This window comes from Spermophilus citellus, assembly GCF_964194105.1.
Source record: "Spermophilus citellus genome assembly, chromosome: 6".
Taxonomy (NCBI): Eukaryota; Metazoa; Chordata; class Mammalia; order Rodentia; family Sciuridae; genus Spermophilus; species Spermophilus citellus.
The window spans coordinates 134,868,670-134,890,175 of record NC_138187.1 but is presented as its reverse complement, the minus strand read 5'-3'; the positions used below and the strand labels follow the sequence as shown (position 1 = coordinate 134,890,175).

The window sequence follows — 21,506 nt, the reverse complement described above, 5'->3', positions numbered from 1 at the left end:
TTTTGTTCTAAACAGCTTTATTAACCAGATAAGAAATCAGCTTGAATACAGCCTGTGCTGCAGACAGTGTCGTCCTTTCAGTCACTGGGAGCAGCAAAGTCCAGCCCCTCCCCCTTCTTTCTGCTGTTCCTGACCTGGGGTCCTGGAAGGGTTGGGTGATGTGGCCAGAGAAGAATCCCTGGAGAAGGGTGGTGTGGAAGGGGCAGGTCTTGGGTTGGGGGAGGCCCTGAGGACTGGAAACAGAAGGACAGGGTGTTGGATTCAGGCTGAGGATGTGTCTGCCTCCCTTCAATCAGATGAACAACCAGGCCTGGTGACAGCGGAGGGCTAGCCTGTGCTGTGCTGGGATGGGGAGGAGCTGCCCACGGCACCCTTAGGATCCACGAATAGGGCCAGATCTAGCTGCCCTGATATTTGGACCACTGGCTCCTGCGAATGTGTGTTGGAAGTATTTCTCTAGGAACCCCCCGCCCCGCATGGAACAGGGAACTAGAAGCCTAAGGTGTTCTGACTTTGGGGTCCTTGGATCTGGGTTGTTACCCTCCAATCCCAGGTGGGAGGACTCCAGTTCCAGAGAGATTCACAGGCAAGAGGCCTAGAGAACTGAGTGGTTCCTTTTTGTGGCCATGACCCTGTCTGCATGCCTCTTTGCCTCCTCGTAGTGACTCCCTGAGCTGGGACTCCTTAGGCTTATTCTGAGAAACACCAAGAATCCCACCCTCTTTCCCTAAGAGAATCTCTGAGTCAAATAAACCACAGCCTTCCTCCTCTCCATCTTGGTCCTGTTTCCCTCTCCCTCCTGGCCTGTTGCTGCTGCTTAGGGCACCACCACGTGGCCCAGGTGTCTTGACCAATGAAGATGGATGCTCAGCCTAAGAGGTTAAGACCAGGTCTGTGGAGAGAGGTGTAGGGAGACAGGGTCTGGTCCCACACAGACTATAAAGACAGACATCTCCTACTGGTGATAGTGTGAGATGCCAGGCAGGGGTAGCTCCTTAGTGGGGCGGGAGCTCAGGCAGACCCCCAACCAAAGGGAGCCAGAGGCCCAAGTTCAAGTCATTAGTGATGTGCGGCTAGGCTGGGTGAGAAAGAATCCTGGAGGTCCCCAAGGCTGCTGGGAAGGGGATGGCGATGAGAAGCTCAGGAGTGGGCAGGGTGTGGCAGGTAGTGGTGGCCTCACTCAGAGTGGACCAAGGCCCCAGCTCCTTGTCCAAAGCCAAAGCCCTTGGGCCCGAAGTTTTTAGCATAGCATCCTGCAGAGAATGAAGAAGGATGAGAACATGCTCCTTACCCTAAGCAGACCCTCCTGCCACCCCTGGGGACTGACCTCTGCAAAGAGAAAGTCCATCAATGCCCTTCACCTTTACTGTACCTCCAATCTCAACATGAGGAGGTTCTAGACACCACTCTGCACCCATTTCCTTTACCGTTTAAAGGAGAAAAGGAGCCTTATCTGCTTAGAGCCCTGGGCAGGGAGTTAGGTTCCCAGGCTGTAGGCCTGTCCTTGCCCTAATATTCCACCTGACTCTGGCTTTCTCTACTGTCTCCCTCGGGTCGTTTCCCCCTCTGATGCTCTGACTTTTGGATTTCAAGGCCAGGAGTTGGTTCACACTCAGCAATAGCATAACTGCAGGGTCTCCCCACCCCTCAGGCCTCCCGCTACTCAACTGGAAATGAAACTACCCACCTTTGCAGTATATCTCACCATCCTTGTCAGCCAGAGTGGTTGACTCCAGCCCTTTGCCACACTTGGCACATCGGAAGCAGGACTTATGCCAAGACTAGGTAAAGAAGAAAATTGTTAATGCTGCCACCAGTGACTTGGCTGCCCTAGCCCCAGCCCATCCCCTTCACACTAGATGGTGGAAGGCACCTTCCTGTCGCCTGCTAGGCTTGGGCTGCTGTCAGACAGCAGGTGGGAGCTTTCCAACACACCACCTCATGGCGCCTTCAATAGTGTGTTGCAATAAAGTATCACAATGATTCTGTGGTTAGTGGCACCATCTACACCACAAAAGGGGGGTGAAGGGGTGAAATTATCAGCCGGGTAGCTGCTACCCCCAGAGGTGGGGTCAGACCACCTTTGTCCACATCCATTCCGCCTGCAGATCAGTGGTGTGAGCAAAGGCTCCAGATGCCTCTTGGAACAGCCACTAGTTGAACAGCCAGCCTCCCTAATGTCCTCCTCTGGAGACCTCCCTGCCTATCACAGAATGGATGTGAGGACTTGTTATTTAAACATCCAGTGTCTAGCCACAGAGCAGGCATTGCCCTGCCTCAAAAATTCTAGAACTCATTGCCTCATTTGTCCAAAGGCAATTTTTCCTCCTGGAAAATGGCATGGCCTCTCCCTCATCAGACAGCTGTCAGCACTTAATAACTTCATCAGTGTCCAGAGCCTGACAGAGGCTGGAACACAGCAGATCCCAGGCCAGGGCTGTCTGTATTACTTTGAAAGGAGAATGGGTCTGTGAAATGCATTCCATGGAGCAGGAACAAGCCAGAGGAATGCAGTTTCTCCAGGGGCCCCAGAAGGCCCTTTGTGGTTCTGAGAGGTGTCCTAAGGTAGTACAGGGCAAACAACCTCCCAGGGAAGGGGCAGGGCCTCCGTCTATGCACAGCAACCACCCCTGCCCCACACAGCCAGACTCCTGGGCGGCAGCCGGCTCCCATTAGCAACAGCTGAGCAGCCTCAGAGGCTGATGTGTGGACAGCTCTGCTAAAACCAGGAAAAGCAAGGGGCTGGTGGCAGCCAGACAGGACAGAACAATGCCTTTTAAGGGCAGAGAGACTTCCGCAGCACAGCCACTCGGTGCCCAGACTGGAGGGTGAAAAAGGAAGATGTCCTCTCAGACTTCCTGGCTGCTGAACCTCACTCACTCCTACCTCCTGGCACTGCAGTGGGGTTCAAGGAGCTGAAGTGGGGGGACATAGGTCTCCGTCCTCCCCTCGGGGCCCTCTGCAACCCTCTCCAGCCTTTGTTTCCTCCTCTGTAAGGCAGAGGCCCTGCCTCAGCTTCCCAGCTGGACGAGACTGGATGGCACCTAGCCTCCGTCACCCTCCCATGTTCCAACCACCCCCCAAAACTAAGCTTAATCTATTTGTTCATTCATACCACACCTGAAAGTACTCCTGCTCCTTGATATTTCTTTCCTCACCCAAGCAAAGAGGGGGTTTATCCCTGCCTGTTCCTCTTGAATGCAAAATTCTTTTATCCTACGGCTTAGTACAACTTTAACTTTCCTTAGAATCTAAGTGACAGGAATATTAATTCATAGTTGTTTTCTTTTTCTTTTTGTACAGGGATTGAACCCAGAGGCACTTAACCACTGAGCCACATCTCCAGCTCTTTTTATGTTTTATAGAGATAGGGTCTCACTGAGTTGCTTAAGGCCGTGCTGAGTTGCTGAGGCTAGGAACTTGCAATTCTTCTGCCTCAGCCTCCCAAGCTGCTGGGACTACAGGCATGAGCCACTGTGTCTGTGCTTGGCTCTTAGGTACTTTTTTGGGGGGAGGTCGGGGTACCAGGGATTGAACTCAGGGGCACTGGACCACTGAGCCACATTCTCAGCCCTACTTTGTATTTTATTTAGAGACAGGGTCTCACTGAGTTGCTTATCGCCCCACTGTTGCTGAGGCTGGCTTCAAACTTGCAATCCTCCTGCCTCAGCCTCCCAAGCTGCTGGGATTACAGGCATGCACCACTATGCCCAGGGTCTTAAGGACTTTTTGATAAGTTTCCATTCTCATAGTGGGACGAAACAAGAAAAATCCAACTTGAAAGTAAAAGTAAAGTCTCCTGTTTTCATATCTTTTAATCAATGCAGGAATCTTCATTTTGACTTCATAACAATCACAAAACGTAAATAATAATAATAATAACAATAATAGCTGACCTGTATTGAGCAACATTCCAGGCACTATGCTGTACCCTTTTCTTTTAAAGATAGGAATAATAATTTCCATCTTCAACGGTAATTGTGAGAGTTGAGAGCCTGCTACAGTCTAGACTTGGCATAAGTGTTAGTTCCCCAGTCCCTTCCTCTTGGCCCCCTTACTCAAAGTCAAGACCAAACCCAGAAGAGCTGGAGATGGGCTCTAGGCCCAGCTGGTCCATCAGATGCTGTGTGATCTTGGCCAAGTCACTCCTCCCAGGCTTCATGTAACGATCCAAAAATCCACTCTGACCACACAGTTTAGGGATTCCTTGTCTCTGGTTTTCCGACTATTAGTCTAGGCTGCCTATCCCCAGGGCATGAATTCCCCTTGCCCACTACAGCCTGAGTGAGGGATAAGATCAGCAAAGTTTGAACAGTAGGCCCCTAAGGGGATTCCTACTGTGCACTGTGGCTGGGGGGCTATGGTTAGAATCTCATGGAGGAATGGCAGGCAATTACAAACAGCTTCCCAGGAGATTCTGATAGGATCTGAACCTTGAAAAATCTCCACCCTGGGGGTATATGGGTGGGTTTCTGGGAGTACATACCCATGAAATAGAACATATATTTTTGGATGGTTCTTTTGTATTTTTTCCTTTCTTTTTCTTTTCTTTTTTTTTTTTTTAATTTAGAGACAGGATCTCAATGAGTTTCTTAGGGCCTCACTAAGTTGCTTAGGCTGGCTTTGAACTCGTGACCCTCCTGCCTCAGCCTCCCAAGCCTGGGATTTACAAGCATGAGCCATAGCGCCCAACTTTGGCCAAGATCACACAGTATGTTGACGGACCAGCTGGGCCTACAGCCCATCTCCAGCTCTTCTGGGTTTGGTCTTTAGGTGGTTTCTGACACTTTGGGAATCACAAATCCTTTTGAAAATCTGATGACAGTTATGGATCTTCTTCCCAGAGACACATTCCCACAAATCTTCGCATGTACTTTTAGGGGGCTTGCAGGACCTCTGAAATTCAGCCATGTACTCCTAGATACTGTGGTCCTCAACTCCAGAGTACAGATTGATCTCTGCAATTCCCTATAAATTATTAATAGACACCCACCAATGCTGGGAATATTGCTGTGCGTGGATGATGTGAGCTCCTTGGAGTCTGGGATAAGCAACCCACAGGGATGAAGGTTATTCCTTCCCTAGAAGGGAAGGGGTTTAAAGGCCAGGGTCAGGCTGCCCTGAGCAGAGCTAGGGTCACCACTTGCAAAGTTCTAGGATCCTTATTTCAGGAAGGTTGTCTCCTGCCCCTCTCAAGGTGCCCAGCAGTCGCCTTACCTTCCCGGCACCAATCACCTTCTCCGCCGCGTAGACTGCCTGGCTGCATCGGGGACAGCGCTCAGAGCCTCCAATCTTCTGGGCAAACTTGGAGGCATTAGGGTTGGTGGTAGGTCTGTGGCCAGGAGCTCTGCATGGAGAAGGACAAGAAGGGATATGACACAGTGACAAATACAGGCGGGGCTGGCCCTGCAGGGCAGGACTCACCCTCCCCTCATGACAGGGCAGGAGCAGCTCTCCCAGCAGAAGTTACAAGAGCTAGGGCCACCGGGGCCTCTAGTGTCATCTCCCATGATACATAGGGACAAACCAAGGCTCAGCACAATGTTATTTTTATGGAGACATCAAACTTCCCTTGGTCACTCAGTTAAAACCCTGGAATCACTTCACACCTCATTTACTAAGAGTTACCCTCTTCTGCCCCTCATTTCTGCAGTTGGTCTATCATCAGATACTTTCCAGAGGAAATCTGCTGAAAAGTCATTCCTGTTGGGTCAGTGACCTTGGCTGAAATGCAGTAACTCATCCATCATTTCCACCCATCCCCTTGGAGCCGAGGAACTAGCCAGGCCTGCTGCCAACAGCCATGTTCGCCAGCCGCTTGGAGGCCAGGGAGTGTTTTAGGGTGAAGGTAGGAACCCCATGACACTCTGTGGCATTTCCAAGGCAAGGAGATGATTTCTCCTCAGCAGGAGAGATGGCTGGGCCAAGTGAGGCTGGTTGGCTGTGTGCTGCTCAAATCCCTGGTCTGGCTCAGACACTTGCATGGGACCCCCGGGGCTTTCTCATCTATATAATGAGGAAATTGGACTAAGGAATTCTTTGGGTCCTTCCCAGCTCTGATGCTTATAAAAATATAGCATGCAGGGAGAACCCGGGCCTACTGCATTCCTAGCTGGGTTCCCAGCAGCTCCAGTAGCCTGCTCTATGACTCCCTTTGAAATAAATGGCTCTCTGAGCCTTCCACTGTTTAACCAACTGTGGTTGAAAACATGCCCAATAGCAGGGCAGGGAGAGAAATTTGAGACAAAGTGGGAGAAGATCTTATACTCACTCCTCATGCTTGATGCCCAGGGACTCCCCCTTGTCAGTGCTCAGCGTGCCTGCGCCCTGCCCATAGCCATAGCCTTTTGGCCCATACTTCTTGCCATAGCAGGACTTGCAATAGATCTCCTCCCCATGCACGGCCACAGTGGTGCTGTCCAGATTCTTCTTGCAGACCACTGTGAGGGGAGCACAGGAATGGTGAGTCACAGCTGGAGTGAGCAGCTTGCTCCCTGCAGCCCTCTGCAGTTGAAGTTTTCTGGACACTTTGGGGGGGTTTGTTATTTTTTGATACTTGGATTGAACCCAGAAGTGCCTTGCCACTGAGCTTCATCCCCAGTCTTTCTTTTTTTTTTTTTTTGTACAGGGATTGAATCCAGGGGTACTTAACCACTGAGCCACATCCCCAATACCCCGCTTTTTTTAAATATTTTTTTTTAGTTGTGGGTGGACACAATACCTTTATTTTATTATTTTTATGTGGTGCTGAGGATCGAATCCAGGGCCTCACACATGCTAGGCGAGTGCTCTACCACTGAGCCCCAGCCCCAGCCCTTTTTTTATATTTTTACTTTGAGACAGGGTCTCCGTGAGTTGCTGAGGCTGGCTTTGAACTCGTGATCCTCCTGCCTCAGTCTCTGGAGTAGCTGGGATTACAGGCATGTGCCACTGTATCTGGTGGCAGTTTGCATACAAATTATCCTGACCTTTCAGGAATGGTGTGGGTGCCATGGGGTGGCCAATAACTGGAGGACAGAGGGATGGGATCTGCAAGTATGACTCTAGGTGGCCATGTCCCCCACCTCCAGGAATCTGTGGGTGTCTCCCTTGGTCCTCTGTACCCTTGAACCTCCCCAGGCTGTGATGCATCCCATAGTTCAGAGGCAACAGCCTATGCTGACTCCAGACCACACGATGCCAAGGGAAGTTCTTCACTCTGCCCTTAACAGAGACCACGTGGCCCAACAGGAGAGAAGAATAAAGAAAGGAAGGAGGAAGGGCAGGGTTTTCCTGCCTGCAACCATGGAGTTCCAAGGAGACAGTCTGCCCATGCTGGTGGGAGTGAGAGGTGTGGGGGTAGAACTGGGGAGAAGGGTGCAGGTGAAGGGATATGCCCTGAAGAAAAGCCCAACGTGGTGGGCTTTGAAATGCCATGTAGGCCATGCTAATCACAATAGCACTGAAGTTTCCAGTCTCAGAAATAACAGGGAGATGTGAGGCTGGGCACTGGGAAGACTGTCCTGAGTCCTGCGGTGAGAGAGATTGGAATGGGGCCACCTGGACGAGCTTCCTACATCCTTCAGTCCCATGGATCTCACAGGTGAGTTGTGCAAGCTATCAAGCATAAAAAGGTAGAGAGCCTGGAGTCGAATCCCAGCCCTCTCCCTTTCCAGCTGTGTGGCTTGGGCTCCTACCTTTGCTTTTCTAGCCTCATTTGGAAGTGCACATAACTTCTGCCCCAAAAGGTAATTGTGAGAATCAAATGAGATCTTATATGTGACACACTTAGCACAATACCCTGCACACAATAGGTGCATAATATAAGTTGGCTACTCTGATGAGCATTACATAAAGTTGGCTCCACAGGGAGACAGAGAGGGGGAGGAGCAGGACTGGGCCTCAAGAGATCATATGCTTCTAACTTCTAGCTACTTCCCTCACGAGGCTCAACTTCACCCTATTTCTTTAGGTCTCGTCCTGGAAGCCTAATTTGGTTTTACAGTAGTTCTTAAATTTTGGAGTTCAGTGTGCCCAAATGAACTGCAACCTCAAACACCCCCTCTGGAGCTAGAAGTCACCACTGACAAGCCACGCCTCTCACCTCCCTCTGAGAAGGCTCCCAGCAACTTGCTCTCTCTTGCCTTTAAAGGGTCCAGAGCCCTCCACCAGCTCCCCCCACCTCTCTCTCTCTCAGCTCCAGACTGGAGACTTCAGACTAAATAAGGACCCTCTTTGTCCTGCCCTCCAGATCTCCACCTCATTCCAGCACTCTGGGCCACCCAAATATGGAACCTCCCCACCACCTCCCCTGGGGCTTGGCTCCTGAGGAAGGCCAGGGAACAACAGGCCAAAGGCTCCAACATTCCCTTCTAGGGCGGGAAGTCAGGAATTGGCCTGGAATTGTTTCCTGTAAGACCTAAATTGAACTGGGAATTCCAAGACCAGAGAGGGAAGGCACAAAGCAGAGATAAGACTGGTTGTGGGGGCGGGGGTTGTGGCTCAGTGGTAGAGCACTTGCCTAACATGTGTAGGGCACTAGGTTCGATCCTCAGCGCCACGTAAAAGTAAATAAACAAAATAAAGATGTTGTCTCCCATCTACAACAGAAAGAAAGAAAGAAGGAAGGAAGGAAGGAAGGAGAGAACTCCTCCCTGCGGGCCACCCTTCCCACCCCAGGCAACCCTCTGCCCCTCCCCTCCATCCAGATGATGTAGTCAGGGTCTCAGCTCCTTTGTAAGGTCCACCAAAGAGTCAGTCAAGGGGAATTTCAAATATATTCCTTATTCAAGGAAGACCTGACTAAACTTCCACCAAATCATGTTAAGCAAAAAACCAAAACAAAACCTGGACGTGCTGGGAAAAGTGCTTGACTGAAAAAGAGAAACACGCCCTTTTCATTCCTAAACACATCTTCCTGGAGAACCCACAGGTGCCAGGTGTTGCTCTAGGCCCTGGGAATAAGCAAGAGGAGTGATGCCTCAGCGGGCCAGGCCACATGCAGCACAACACAGTCCCCTGAGAGCTCAGAGGCCCAGGAAGTGCACAGGCCGGAGACCCCAGAGGAACACATGCCAGTCCCTAGGGCTGCTAGTTGCATAATGTGCATTCCCCAGCTGCCCTGCTCCCCAGCCAGGCTTCCGCAACTGTTTCTAATCCCCAACACCCCCTCACACCCTGCCTCAGGCCCTGCTCCTTCCTTCCTATGCCACCCCCTGAATTCCTGACTTCCCCCCACGCCTGACCAACAGCTACTCCTCCACAGGCAGGACCACAGGCAGGAGCTCTCAGCCACAGATGGTCCCTCTTAGTCAATGATTAAGCAACATTTGAGAGCAAAGAGAAGGGTCTTTGGGACCTCAGCAGCTTGAGCCCTCTTCTCAGCCAGTGCCAAGCCCTCTCTTATTCCCTCTGGGAAAGAAAAAAGAAAAGAAAGAAAAAAAAATAGCTTGAAAAATGACTAAATGATGAACTGCTGATAACAAAATGCTGCTGCGTGTGGCCTCCTCCTCCACAGGCTGGAAGCCAGCAGGGCTCCACTGAAGCCTGTTGCCTCCCCATTCATCAGTGAGCCCTGGGGCTGTCACTCCAGGTCCACCAGGGACAGTGTGGCCCTGCACTGGCCGCCCAGCAACAGATCTGGATTACATCCAATGAACAGGTAGGTGGCCCTTGGCCCACCTAGTTCCTACTTTGGAGCCCAAATTCCCTGAGAACAAAGGAAGCTCAGATCTCTCAACTGATCTCATGTGAGGCAGGATGGACAGGACCCCACTTCCTGGGCCTATCAGATGGGCTGGGACTCCAACTCCCGGCGGCTCTCCTTTTATCACACCATTTTGCTATGGACCCCTGAGCAGTGGGTACGTGTGCATACACACACACACACATGCATGTGCCTATTGTTTATTGAACCTCACAATTGCTTGAAGTGCTTCATTCATTCTATAAGCTCCTTTTATTTCAACTCTCTCAATGACCCCAAGAGGTAGGTACGAATGAGAACACTCAACCAGAGAGAAAGTGGGTAACTTGTCCATCATCGCATGGATAATAGAAACTGAATTCTGATTCTATCCCTGATGAAACCTGGGGCTTAACCAGGATGCTCCACGGCCTCCCACTCAGCTGGTCCTCAAGGAAACAGACTTTACTGTAGTTGCCTCTTCGTCCCGTCCTCTACACCCCTTTGCCATACCAGGGATTGAGCCCAGGGGTGCTCTACCACTGAGCTGCATTCCCAGCCCTTTATGTTTTATATTTTGAGACAAGGTCTGGCTAAGTTGTACAGACTGGCCTCAAATTTGTGATCCTCCTTCCTCAGCCTCCCAAGTCACTGGTATTACAGGTGTGTGCATGTGGTGTAATAGTTGCCTCTTCTAATGCAGATTTCTGCTCTGATCACAGGAATCAAACATTTAGGAATCCAAGAAGAGGTGTCTCCAAGTCACCACTTCCTGGACACATCACCTGGCCCAGGACCAGCCAATAGAGCATCCCAGAGCCAAGGCCCCTGGGTCAGCCTGATGTCTCTTGGTGTCTTGGGCCTGGCTTCCTACTCCTGCAATCCCATGACTGCAGCAACTGTCACTCTGGATTTTTCAGAATGGATGACAGTGACGGCGCACCCCTTCTTCCTCTTCTCCTCGCAGGCCGAGTAGAGTGGGGAGTGGGAGAAGCAGACGTGCTGACCTGGAAGAGTGCCCTGGAGAGCCCAGCTCCTCCTCCACACTGACCTTCACCATGAGGTTGAGGCCTGGCTTTTCACCCGGGGATAATTTGGGTCTGAAGGCTAGTGAGACTTTGGGCTAAAAGGTCTCCCTTTGAAATGACAGGACCGTGGTGGGGAGAAAGAGGAGGAAGCCGGGTGGAAAGTTTTCCTCCCCGAGTCTTTCCAGCTTGGCTGTCTGCCCCGCACACCCGCCACTGAGCCGTGGGCTGGTCACCCCCTCAGAAAGCAACTTCTGAAGGGAACAAAGAGGCTCTTAAGGGCGTCCCTCCCCAGCTGCGCTTCAGCCAAATGTCAAGTTATTTACATCCCGTGGGACCCGATCCCTGGGGTGCAGACAGGCCAGCCTGCCGGTCCCGGGCCGCGGTACTCACTGCACAGGAAGCAAGATTTATGGAAGCTGTTGCCCTCGCACTGGACCTCCTCGGCAAAGTAGACCGTCTTCTGGCACACCCCGCACTTCTTGCCTCCTCCCCAGTTCGGCATTCTGAAAAGGGACACCAAAATGGGAATCAAGTTCCCAGAGAGCCAGAGACACAGACTAACCGTGACCAAGAAGCAACAGGCAGAGACGGAGGAGCAAAGGCCGAGGCAGGACTCCCATGGAGGCCACCTGTCCCCGTGGGTCATCCAGCATCCTGGTTCCCCCAGCACCCTCCAGCTGCCTCTTAGGCTGCTGTTTCCAGCCCTGAGTAGGGCACACTGAAGGAGGCTGCAGGAGCAATGTGAACGAGGTGGCTGTCATTGTACATGGCCTCCTGGGAACATGTCACCAAAAGAGTGGACCAGAGTTTCTAAACCCAAATCCAATCAGGCAAAGTTCACAGAGGGGCAAAACTCATACTATTGATAGAGGAATGTATGGGGGGAAATGTATTACAGGAAAGCAAAGGATGGTCACCAACTACTGTCTTAGATGAGTTATGCCTAAGACAGGGACCGGGGCACTATGGGTCAAAGGCTATCAGACAGGCTGTGAGGTGTTGGCAAAGTTCTTTCCCTTCCACTTTGGTACCAGGGATTTAATCAGGGCACTTAACCACTGAGCCACAGATAGCTCCCCCTTTTTAAAAATTTTTTATTTAGAGACAAGGTCTCACTAAGTTGCTTAGGGCCTCACTAAATTGCTGAGGCTGGCTTTGAATTCGCCATCCTCCTGTCTCAGCCTCCCCAGCTGCTGGGATTACAGACATGTGCCACCACACTAGGCCAAAGTTCTTTTTCTTAATGTGGGTGGTTGTCATGTGAGGGCTCCCTTTGTCATTACTCTTTGAACTATACATGTAGGTTTTGAGACATTCTTTTGTATGTAAGATATAGCTCCCCAGGAGCCACAGGAGACAGGCACACAGAGACACTGCTCTTAGGCTTTAGAACCAGGTAATGGGCTTTTGCAAAATGAAATTTAGCAGCACCACCCCAAACCTGATGAATCATAATCTCTGAGAATTAGGAATAAATTTCTAGTAAGTGGGTGAGACTAAACAGGTGGCCTGGACCAACCTTGAGATACCCTAGGTATTGGTTCAGAGCTGGGGTCCTGATGCCAGATAGTTTTATTCAATCTGGATCCTGCCACTCACTGGCTGTGTGACCCTGGGTGAAGTAGTTGCTCTTCCAAACCTTGATTTCCATACCTGGCATAGTGGTATTCAACAGATAGTTGAGGAAGGAGTGAAGGATGCCCAGGGACTGACAGCCACAGCTGGGGCCCTAGACTCTGCACAAGTGTACCTCTGCTGCAGATCCTGGGACCTGGGGGAACGCTCTGGAAAGGTGCACAAGCTGGGAGCTGGGCTTAAGGTGGAGAAGTGGTTTGGGTGAGGCCAGCTGAATGTTACCCGGAGGACAGGGGTCTCTGGCAAGGTTTGGTTGGAGCAGAGGAGAGAGAGAGATTTTCACTCTCAGATCCTCAAAGTTGGGGTTCCCTCTAGTCCCTCCCTCCCCAGTCTCTGGCATTGCCATCTACCTGCTGGCACCTCATTGCAAGGACTCCCATATACCTGTGACCCTGGTCTCTCCGCTAAGTCCAGGCTCATACACCAGCTTCAGGTGGGCATCTCCACCTGGACAGTACACAGGGACACAGATTTGCACTTGAGCCACCTGATCTCTCTACCTTTTTCTCAACCTCATTCTTCTCCGGACTCCTCCATTTTTGCTTGTGGTACCAGGACCATCCTCCCCTCCACTAAGGATCTCATCTCAGACCCGGAAGAAAATGGGCTCCTCACCCTTCCCCAGCCGCAGCTCACTCTGCTCCCTTTGACGCACTCCTAAGGCCACAAGTCAGGTCCCTTGGGTTCTTCCACCTCTTGGTGCCTGTCCTCTCTGTCCTTCCCACTACCCGCTGCAAGCCTGATGTCCTCTCACCTTCCCCAGGAGGTCATAGCAGCCCCCTGAAGAGGACCTCTGTCTGCTACATTCTCCCTTTTCTTGGTAACTCTCCCTGTTTCCAGCCATGGCACGTGGCCTGGACTCACCTCATCCACCGGGGTTATCAGCTCTAGGATGGGCCAGCCAGGGAGACACAGGGGTTTCTGGCTCTGTCTTCTGGGAGGGTTTCCAGGGAGTAAGTTCCCCTAACCCCCACTTGGAGCAAAGAAAGGGAGCAGGGGGCTCTGGCCCTGTTGTCGTAAGAGGGGACAGGCAGTCCTAGCATACAGTGGATAGCTGGAGAACAGAGCTGAGATGCAAAGGAAACTGAGTCTTTATAACATCATTAAGCCAAGCCTGAAGGTCCTTCCATCTCAGAACTCTAGTTAGACAAAGCAACAAACTCCCTCTTCCTGTAAGCCAGTTATTTAACAGCAGCATGGGGCACATTCAGAGTGACAACCCTGACGGCCAGGCTGCTTCTGAAGTCTCCTTCCTAGTCCATCCTGGCCCATGGCCCCCAGAGCTGTCTCATGGAGCATTTCCCTGCTCAGAAACCATGAGGTTCTGGGCAAGGTGGCATAATGCCAGCAGCTCAGGAGGCTGAGGCAGGAGGATCGTGAGTTCAAAGCCAGCCTCAGCAATTTAGCGAAGCCCTAAGCAACTCAGCAAGACCCTGTCTCTGAATAAAATATCAACAAGGGCTAGGGATGTGGCTGGGTGATTAAGTGTCCCTGTGTTCAATCCCCACTACAAAAAAAAAAATAGAAAGAAAACCATGAGGTCCTCCCACTGTCTGCGAATGACCGCACCCTCCCCCTGGTGTTAGAGTCTCCCCAGCAGTCAGTCCTGCCGCTCCCAGCTGTCCCCAGTACTCCATCTCAGTCACCAGGATAGCCACTTGACCTGTGTTCAGCAAAGGGCCCAGCAAGTAGGAAGCCCTCCGGCCAACCCTGTGCACAAAGCTTTGGGGGAAGCTGTGCAGAGGCAGAGGGCTGAGGCTGGGACCCACTGTCCTCCTCCAGGGTCTGGAAGGACCACTGCCTCCAAGATCTGTCTCCACCTCAGGTCCTCAGGCTCCTGTGCTTCATTGACACAGGCCACAGACAGGATTCCTCCAATCGCACATGGCCTCTCTGCCTCCTTAGATAACCGCAGTGCCTGAGCTCCCAGATCCTGGGGCTGGTGCCCATTCCCAGCCTCTGATGATCAGTCCTTCAGCCCTGTCCTGTCCTGAGGACTCTGGAGCTAACTGCACTTGTGGAACAAGGACTCAGAGCTGCCAAAGCACACACGGTAGAGGACAATCAACAAGAACAGCAAGGCCTATCACTGGACATCTAAACAGCAGCCACTGTCCCGCCTTCCTTAGAGTGGGAGCCCTGATTCTATTCAGGCAGCTGCCCCTACACCAAGTGCACCAGGGAACATGTCCCACCCCAGATCTAGGGACAGAGCCTGAGTCACCTATGGTGATCCCATTCCCCTGACAGTGGCTGATTCAGGAACAGCCAGGACCATTTCTGGCCAATGAGATAGGAGACAGAAACTGCCTGGGAAGCCTCTAGGGGAAAGGCTCAGTCCTGCGGAGCCACACTGGCTTCCTTAAGCCTGATGAGGTGCCTCAATGTGACCCAGCCAAGGCCACCAGGCTGCTACTGATCATCTGCCATGTACCAGATAACTTATTTGCATCATCCCATTTCCCCCTCATTGCCTGAAGATGGAGAATATAGGCCCACTTCACAGACAAGAAAAACAAAGCTCAGAGAGTTAGGCAACTTGCTTGTAGTCACACAGCTGGAAGAGAGAGAACTGGAGGTTCGAATGCATTTCTGTGTCCTCCGTGACCCCAGTCACCATGCTGCAGGCCTAGCGTATCTGAGACTGGCTGCACGTGGTGGGCATGCAGTTCTTCAATGCTGGCTCTCTCCCTTGTCCCTCTTCTCCCTTTCCAACCCCCTGAACCAGCAGGGGACACACTCATACCCCTAGGAACACCCCTAAGGGAGGAAAGTTCCCCTAACCACGAGATGGGGAGTCAGTTCCAAGCAGTGTTTTGTTCTAGACACAAAAGCCCTTCTCCTCCTGGGGGAGACCCACAGTTCCACACAGGCCTCCCCTTGTTCTCCCTGGCCCCATGTCAGGGGCCCACATCCAGCAGGGCCCCAGGGAATCAGGAACATGGGCGGAGAAATGGGTGAAGCCCAAGGACCTGTCAGGGAGGAAAATCTGCTCAGGATGCCTCTTGGCCGGGCCTTTTCTTTGAGCCTGGCATTTGGTTGGTGGCGCAGGGCCGGGGGTGGGGTGGGGGTGGGGGGCTTCCCTTAGGAGCCCAGAGATGGGGCATGGCTCTAGAACTTGAGAAGAAAAGCAGTGATGGGGACCCTAGCCAGGAGGGGTTTCATGGCCCTTGTGAATGGGCTCCCTGCCCCTGGGATCAGATGAGGACCCTCCAGAAGACCCTGCACCTGGGGAAGAGTCCGGGCTGGAGGAGCCCGGGTTATCTGCTCTGCAGTGAGGGCTGGAGCTGCTCCTTCTGCCCAGCCCCCTCTTTCCAATAGCCAAATTCTGCCTGAGGGGAGGCTGAGTTGCCTTAAAAGGAAAGCTGTTTCTCAGTTCCAGGAGTGTGGAGTGCCACCAAGGGCCACTTGGCTCCTTTTCAATCACCTTCCCTGTTCTGGGGGACAGCAGACCCGTGGGAGGGTATCGTAAAGAAAATTCTCTAGGTCAGAGTTCCATGGTTAGAAAAATGGGAGCTGGGGTTAAAAAGATCAGATGCAACCGTTCCTAGCTCAGTGATCTGGGGTCAAGTTACTTTCTGCTCTGGGCTTAATTTGCTTGTCTCTAAAATGAAACACTGACAGCCAGACTTGGTGACGCACTCCTGTAATCCCAGTGGCTAGGGAGGCTGAGGCAGGAGGATCACAAGTTCAAAGCCAGTCTCAGCAAAATGCGATGCTAAGCAACTCGGTGAGACCTTGTCTCTAAATAAAACATTTTAAAAAGGGCTGGAGATGTGGCTCAGGGGTTAAGCACCCCTGGGTTTAATTCCTGGTACCAAAATGGGGTGGGGGTGCTGTGAGGGGGTTCTGGGGGGGACTGACTACCCCAAATCCTTTCTGAGGATTAAATGAGAAAGTATAAAAGTAAATGCTCTGCTCCTGGCACCCCATAAGGGCTCACACCTTTGATTCCCGCTAACAGGATTGGCCCAAACAAGACTTAACACCATCCCGCCAGGTGTGGGTCCAGATGAATACCTTCCTTCCCAGCTAGCCCCCATCTTAAAGGAAAAAAGCTTGGAAAGCAACATATAAATAGGGACCAGGAGTTTGACTTGTCTGTCAGCCCAGCTAATGAGTCTGCAACAAGCTATTGTCCTCCTGTGTGGTTCAATTCCTTGGGTAACCTGAGACCACAGCAGGGACCTCTTGTATATAGCCCTGGATCATCAAGAATCAGTACTATCTTCTGTGACCACACTATCCAGTGTTTTACCTTCAGAGAGTTATATCCTCACTGGGAATTGCTGTCTGTGTTCCGGTTTGTACTACTTCACTGTGTTCATAATCTCAACAGAGAACAGAACTTTAATTTGCTGCTGAATAACTGGAAATAGCCAGTCAGCTATTCACCTGAAATGTCAGGATCCTCAGGGCTGGCTGAAGAACAGAACTCAAGAATTGACCTCTTCTTGTAAGCCACCAGCACCAGCCTGCTGCCCTGTCTAGTTGTTCCAGTAAGAGCTGTACCCAGATCCTCGATCTTGAGAGGAGAAATCCAAGATGGCAGCTCATACAGCAGCAGAGCAGCGGGTAGACCAGGGCGCAGACTCGGGTGCTTACCCCAGATCTCATGAAAGTCAGCAAAGGTCATATGTTCAGTGCGTCATGTTTCGAGTTTAAGAAATCATCTCAGGGAGGTAGAATCCTTGACTGCCTGAAGGAGGTTCCCTCACATCAAACCCTTGACAAACCATCCCACATCTTTAATTCTCCTATGGAAAAATCCCTTCTCTCCCATTTCATAATCACTTGTTCCCTAGGGCCAAAGAGGGACTGACAGGCCCAGGGCTTAAGTCCCCACCCTCCTGGTCCAGTAGAGACCTGTCAAGTGTTTATCTAGTTAGAAAAGTGCTGCTCACATTAGGTAATCTGTTTGGTATCATCCTTTCCAACCCCGCAGCTCAGCCTCTTCCTGCATGCCCCCACATCCAGAGAACAGCCAAGGACAGAAAGGGAAGGAGGGGACCCACTGGTTCAGAGTTCATAGAGCCTGTATATTAGAAATGACACCTGCTAGCTTAGGAAGTAGACCTCACTGAAGGTAAGGGTCACTGGTTGGAGAGGGATGGCCGACAGGAGAAGGGGACTGGCTTGGCCATGATTATATGTCCCCCTACATGATTTCTTTGGAAGTATGTCCATGATTCACCTCTCCAAGCTCACGGCTCCAAGCCCAGGCACCCCAGAACATGAGTAGAACCACTCAGCACTCTCCCTCCTTCCCGGGCATGAGTTCTCTCTTTTCTAATCCATGCCCCATGGGCCTTGGGGGACTGTGAGCTGCCACAGGGTAATGCTATGTGTCTCCCCTTCCCCACGTGTCCCCTAAGGCCCTTTTATAGCAGAGTTCTCCACTTGGGGAGTTCAGAAATCTGAAGGTCATATTGAGGTAAAATAGGAGTCTCTGGCTTCTTTGAAGTATTTCAAAACCAGTCCAGGAAATGCTATAGCATGATAAGGCTTCGAAGACTCATTAACAGATGGAGCGTCTTGACTTTGTCTGGAATGATGTCAACGTAGAGTGGTAACAGTTGGTTATCCCAAGCGCTGAACAAAAAGGTCTGAATGATTTGGCTTGTACTCATTTTTGAAAAGGAAAAACAAATGAGCTCTTAGGCCTCATAAACACAGGTTGCTCACAGCTGACGTTTCAGGCAGCTCCATCCCACTATGGACGCCCCTGTATAAAGAGTATCCCCCACACACACATACACCCCCGGTTGACTTGGTTCCTCCAGCTGCAGACCTTCCATTTCTTCCTTCCTTGTCAACACAGGAGCCAGACGCTGCCTCTGGCCTCTGGGAAGCACTGGAAATACCAGAGTCTGGAAACACTAGCTGCCTCCGTATTTACACACTTTACCATACATGGGAATTAATGCTGGCGTCAGACAAATTCCTGGGGACCTACGTGTAGCCCAAGCCACGTCATTACCATATAAATTCCTGACAAGTGGCAACTGCAGGCAAAGCTCCTGTCAGAACTCAGGACCCTCCCCTCCCCTTCCCTGGGGCAGCCTGCTTGCAGGGTTCTCTCTCCCTCACCCCCTCCCTCCCTCCCTCAAGCTGGCTCTTAGCCAGACTTCTTTTATTTCCTGCAGTCCTGGTCCCAAAACACAAACATGCATCAGAGCTGGTGAAAGCATATCTGGCAACTCAAGTGCAGGGCTCCCCCTACCCCCACCCCAGCCATGCAGCGGAGTGAAAATCTAGAGGTCAGGAGCTCTGACCCTGACCTCATCCACGTTAAAAGCGGCAAAAGTCCTATCTGCCTTTATATTGTTTATAAGTCTTAAGTGTCTTGTAAAGTTAATGTGTTTCACAAATGGCAGCTATTTCCCTGGTGAGTTAATCTGGAAAGAGAAGTGTCAGCCTGATGACAACTCCTCAGGGGACCAGCTGCAATCCTGAACAAGTTCCTTCTCATCTCTCAGCCTCAGTTTCTCCATTTGTAAAATGGCAAGCATCAGCACCTACCTGATAAATTGTCCAAGATAATACTTAATACGATACTTAACACACAGGCCTGGCACACAGCAAGTATAGAGATCTGCTTACTATTATCTTAAGAAAAGGCCAATTCTAACACTCATTGCTTTGAGCCTCTAGGTATTTACCAGTATGCCTGCATAATGGCAAACAGCTGGTTTGCTTGGAGAAAAAGTCTTTTTCTTACTCGTACCTCTTTGGATTTCAAAATGTTCAATACGTGCCTCTTCCCAGGCCTCTAGCAGGCCAGCTTCTCACAGTGAGCCAAGTTGGGTTTACATCAATACTTAAAACTTTAGTAGTCCACCAGAAAGCCTGCCTAATTTGCTTTCCTCTCCAGGAGATCCAGAGTGCTTCTTTCCCCACACCTGCTTGTCAACACTACCTGCAGGGAAAAACTGGTTGGTAACTATCAAGGTTTATGAATTCTAGTAGGACAACTCCCCTGAAATCCCATTCCTACCCCCATTCATGTTTACTGATCACATACCAAGTGTCAACATAACTCCCACCACCATCCCACCATCCAGGCCCTGGGAGGACTGGCTGGCTCCAGAGGCAGATGTGCAATTAGAAAACACCTGGGCCCAAAGGCAGGTGCTAGGAGAGAGCAGAGGCAAAGAGGCTGGGGCACCCCTGTCTTTTGCACTTTGTTAGCAGGTCAGTGGCTGAGCTGCTGAGCCTACATCCTCCCTGACCCCCCAACACCAGGCATGGGAGACCTTGGTTCAGTTCTCCCCTCCCCCTTCTCTGGGCCACACCACACCCTCTGCAGGATAAACTTCCTTCCCCTCTGATTGTTCCCGCCCCGGATATCCACAGCAAGGCAAAGGGTCCTTCACTGGGAGACTGAGCAGCAAGTCTGGGTTGGCAGTAATGTAATACAGGGTAAGAGCAGCTGCAGACTCTGGTCTGTCTCTCAGAAGGCATGGCCCTGGCTTCCTGAGCTGGAGACTGGCTACAGAATCAGAAGGCAGCAGCTAGCAAGAGCCCAGAAGCTCAGCACCCAGTCTCCAAATCACGCCTGGGTCGAATCCCCAATCTGACTCTGAGATGACAGAGAGGCAGCTCACAGCTCCAGCCAACTTTGTTTCTGAGAGGAAGGGGGTGTGGGTGGGAAGAGGGCAGCACCTAAGCGCTGCTCTGTTGGAGGTCCTGAAAGAAACTGAGGCATCAAGACGTTGTCCCTTGTCCAAAGTCACTTTTGTAGTAAGTGTCGGATCCAGGAGTCAAAACTCAGTCTGTCTGCCTTCCAGTTGCTGATCAAGATTCCTGGATACTTCTTCATGGTAAACTTTCTACCAGAGCCAGGTGGACTTTCTCCATGCCACTGTGACAATATCCCAAAGCAGTGACCTCTCACTATGGGGAAGGCCTGCCTGTTCATTCTCCCCCAGGAGAGTGGCAGGAGCCCAGGGCCTCACTGTTGCTCCCAGCTAGACACAGACTGGACTGCCTTACAAGAACACAAGGACCAGAAACTTTCAGAATATGCTCAGGCCTGTGCTTCTAGATAAAGATACCTGCCTCTGTGGTCTGCGTCTTGGGTAACATATTGCAACTTGTTTAAGTGTGCTCAGTATCAGCCCCTTTCTCACAAACGAGTTTTCAAGGTCTGAGACCACAAAACACTCAGGGTAGGCTTTCAGGCTTCAGTACTCCCTTTCGCAGAGCACTAACTATGACTTGGGGCAGTGTGGGGTGGGGGGTGCTGTTGCAGAAAAAGGAAAACACCTGCGTACAGGGACACAGATGCCCAAGACCAGGCCCATGAAGCCAGATGTCTTCCCCATCCCACCCGCGGGCACTTTGTCCCAGAGGAGGAGGCGGTGGGAGGGGGTGGCACGGATGCCCTCATCTCTCTACTATACAATGAGCGTCAGTGACCCGCAGAATTGCCAATTGTTCTGCCCGACCTGCAGGCAGCGGGGGAGCCGGGTCGCCCTAGGTCAGGGGCATGGGAAAGCCAACTGTGTCCAGGAAGCCCCGGATTGAGTGGAGCCCCAGTGTCTCCAGGAAAAAAGAAAAACAGCCCTAGCTAACTGCGGTCACTTCTCACAACTCGCCCGCGAGGGTCCCGGCTGCGTCACTTTTCCTCTAAAGTTTCCTTGCAGCCGCCAGGGCCGCCGCGGGCAGGAAAGATCAGGAGGCGCGAGGTGCGTCCCAGGAGCCCCTGCGGGGGGTGGCTGCAGGGGACAGAGGCGGGTGACGATCGGGAGGGTGGCTGGGCGCACTCACCTGGCAGCGGTCGGCGGCGGGCGCGGGCGGCAGGCACTGTAGGAAGCGACGGCTGGGTGCGCCCAGTCTGCGCGCCGTTTTGTTCCGCTCGGGGAAGGCGTGTCCCTCGCCACGCCAACCAGTAGGCTTTGCACACAGCACCACAGCAGGGCTGATGTCACGGAGCGAAGCCCCGAGGCTCTGCCCCCCCAAGACACCAGCAGCCCCGCCGGCTGGCGGGAGCGGGGGCAAAGACGCCGACTCCGGGCGCGCCTGCCGCCCGCGCTGCGGTCCCACTGGGCGCCCAGTGGCCGCCGCCGTCGCGGGAGAAAAGTCTTGCACGTGGGAGGGACTTCTCAGGGTTTCCCTGTCAGCAACACAGGAAGGCCGAGGTGTAACCAGAGAGATCGGACCCGAGATAAACTGGG

The 21,506-nt window shown here is 52.0% G+C and overlaps 1 protein-coding gene across 1 annotated transcript; it reads right to left on the bottom strand.

Annotated features, from left to right (window-relative positions):
* Nucleotides 1-21,258, bottom strand: CSRP1 (cysteine and glycine rich protein 1). Its single transcript, XM_081299376.1, has 6 exons — nucleotides 21,100-21,258; nucleotides 11,083-11,195; nucleotides 6,272-6,440; nucleotides 5,218-5,347; nucleotides 1,688-1,781; nucleotides 1-1,253 (listed from the first exon to the last, which is right to left on the bottom strand). Exons 2-6 carry the CDS (start codon nucleotides 11,192-11,194, stop codon nucleotides 1,177-1,179), a joined length of 582 nt encoding a protein of 193 aa, XP_081155502.1. The 5' UTR covers nucleotide 11,195; nucleotides 21,100-21,258; the 3' UTR covers nucleotides 1-1,176.
* Nucleotides 21,259-21,506: the final 248 nt, after the last annotated feature.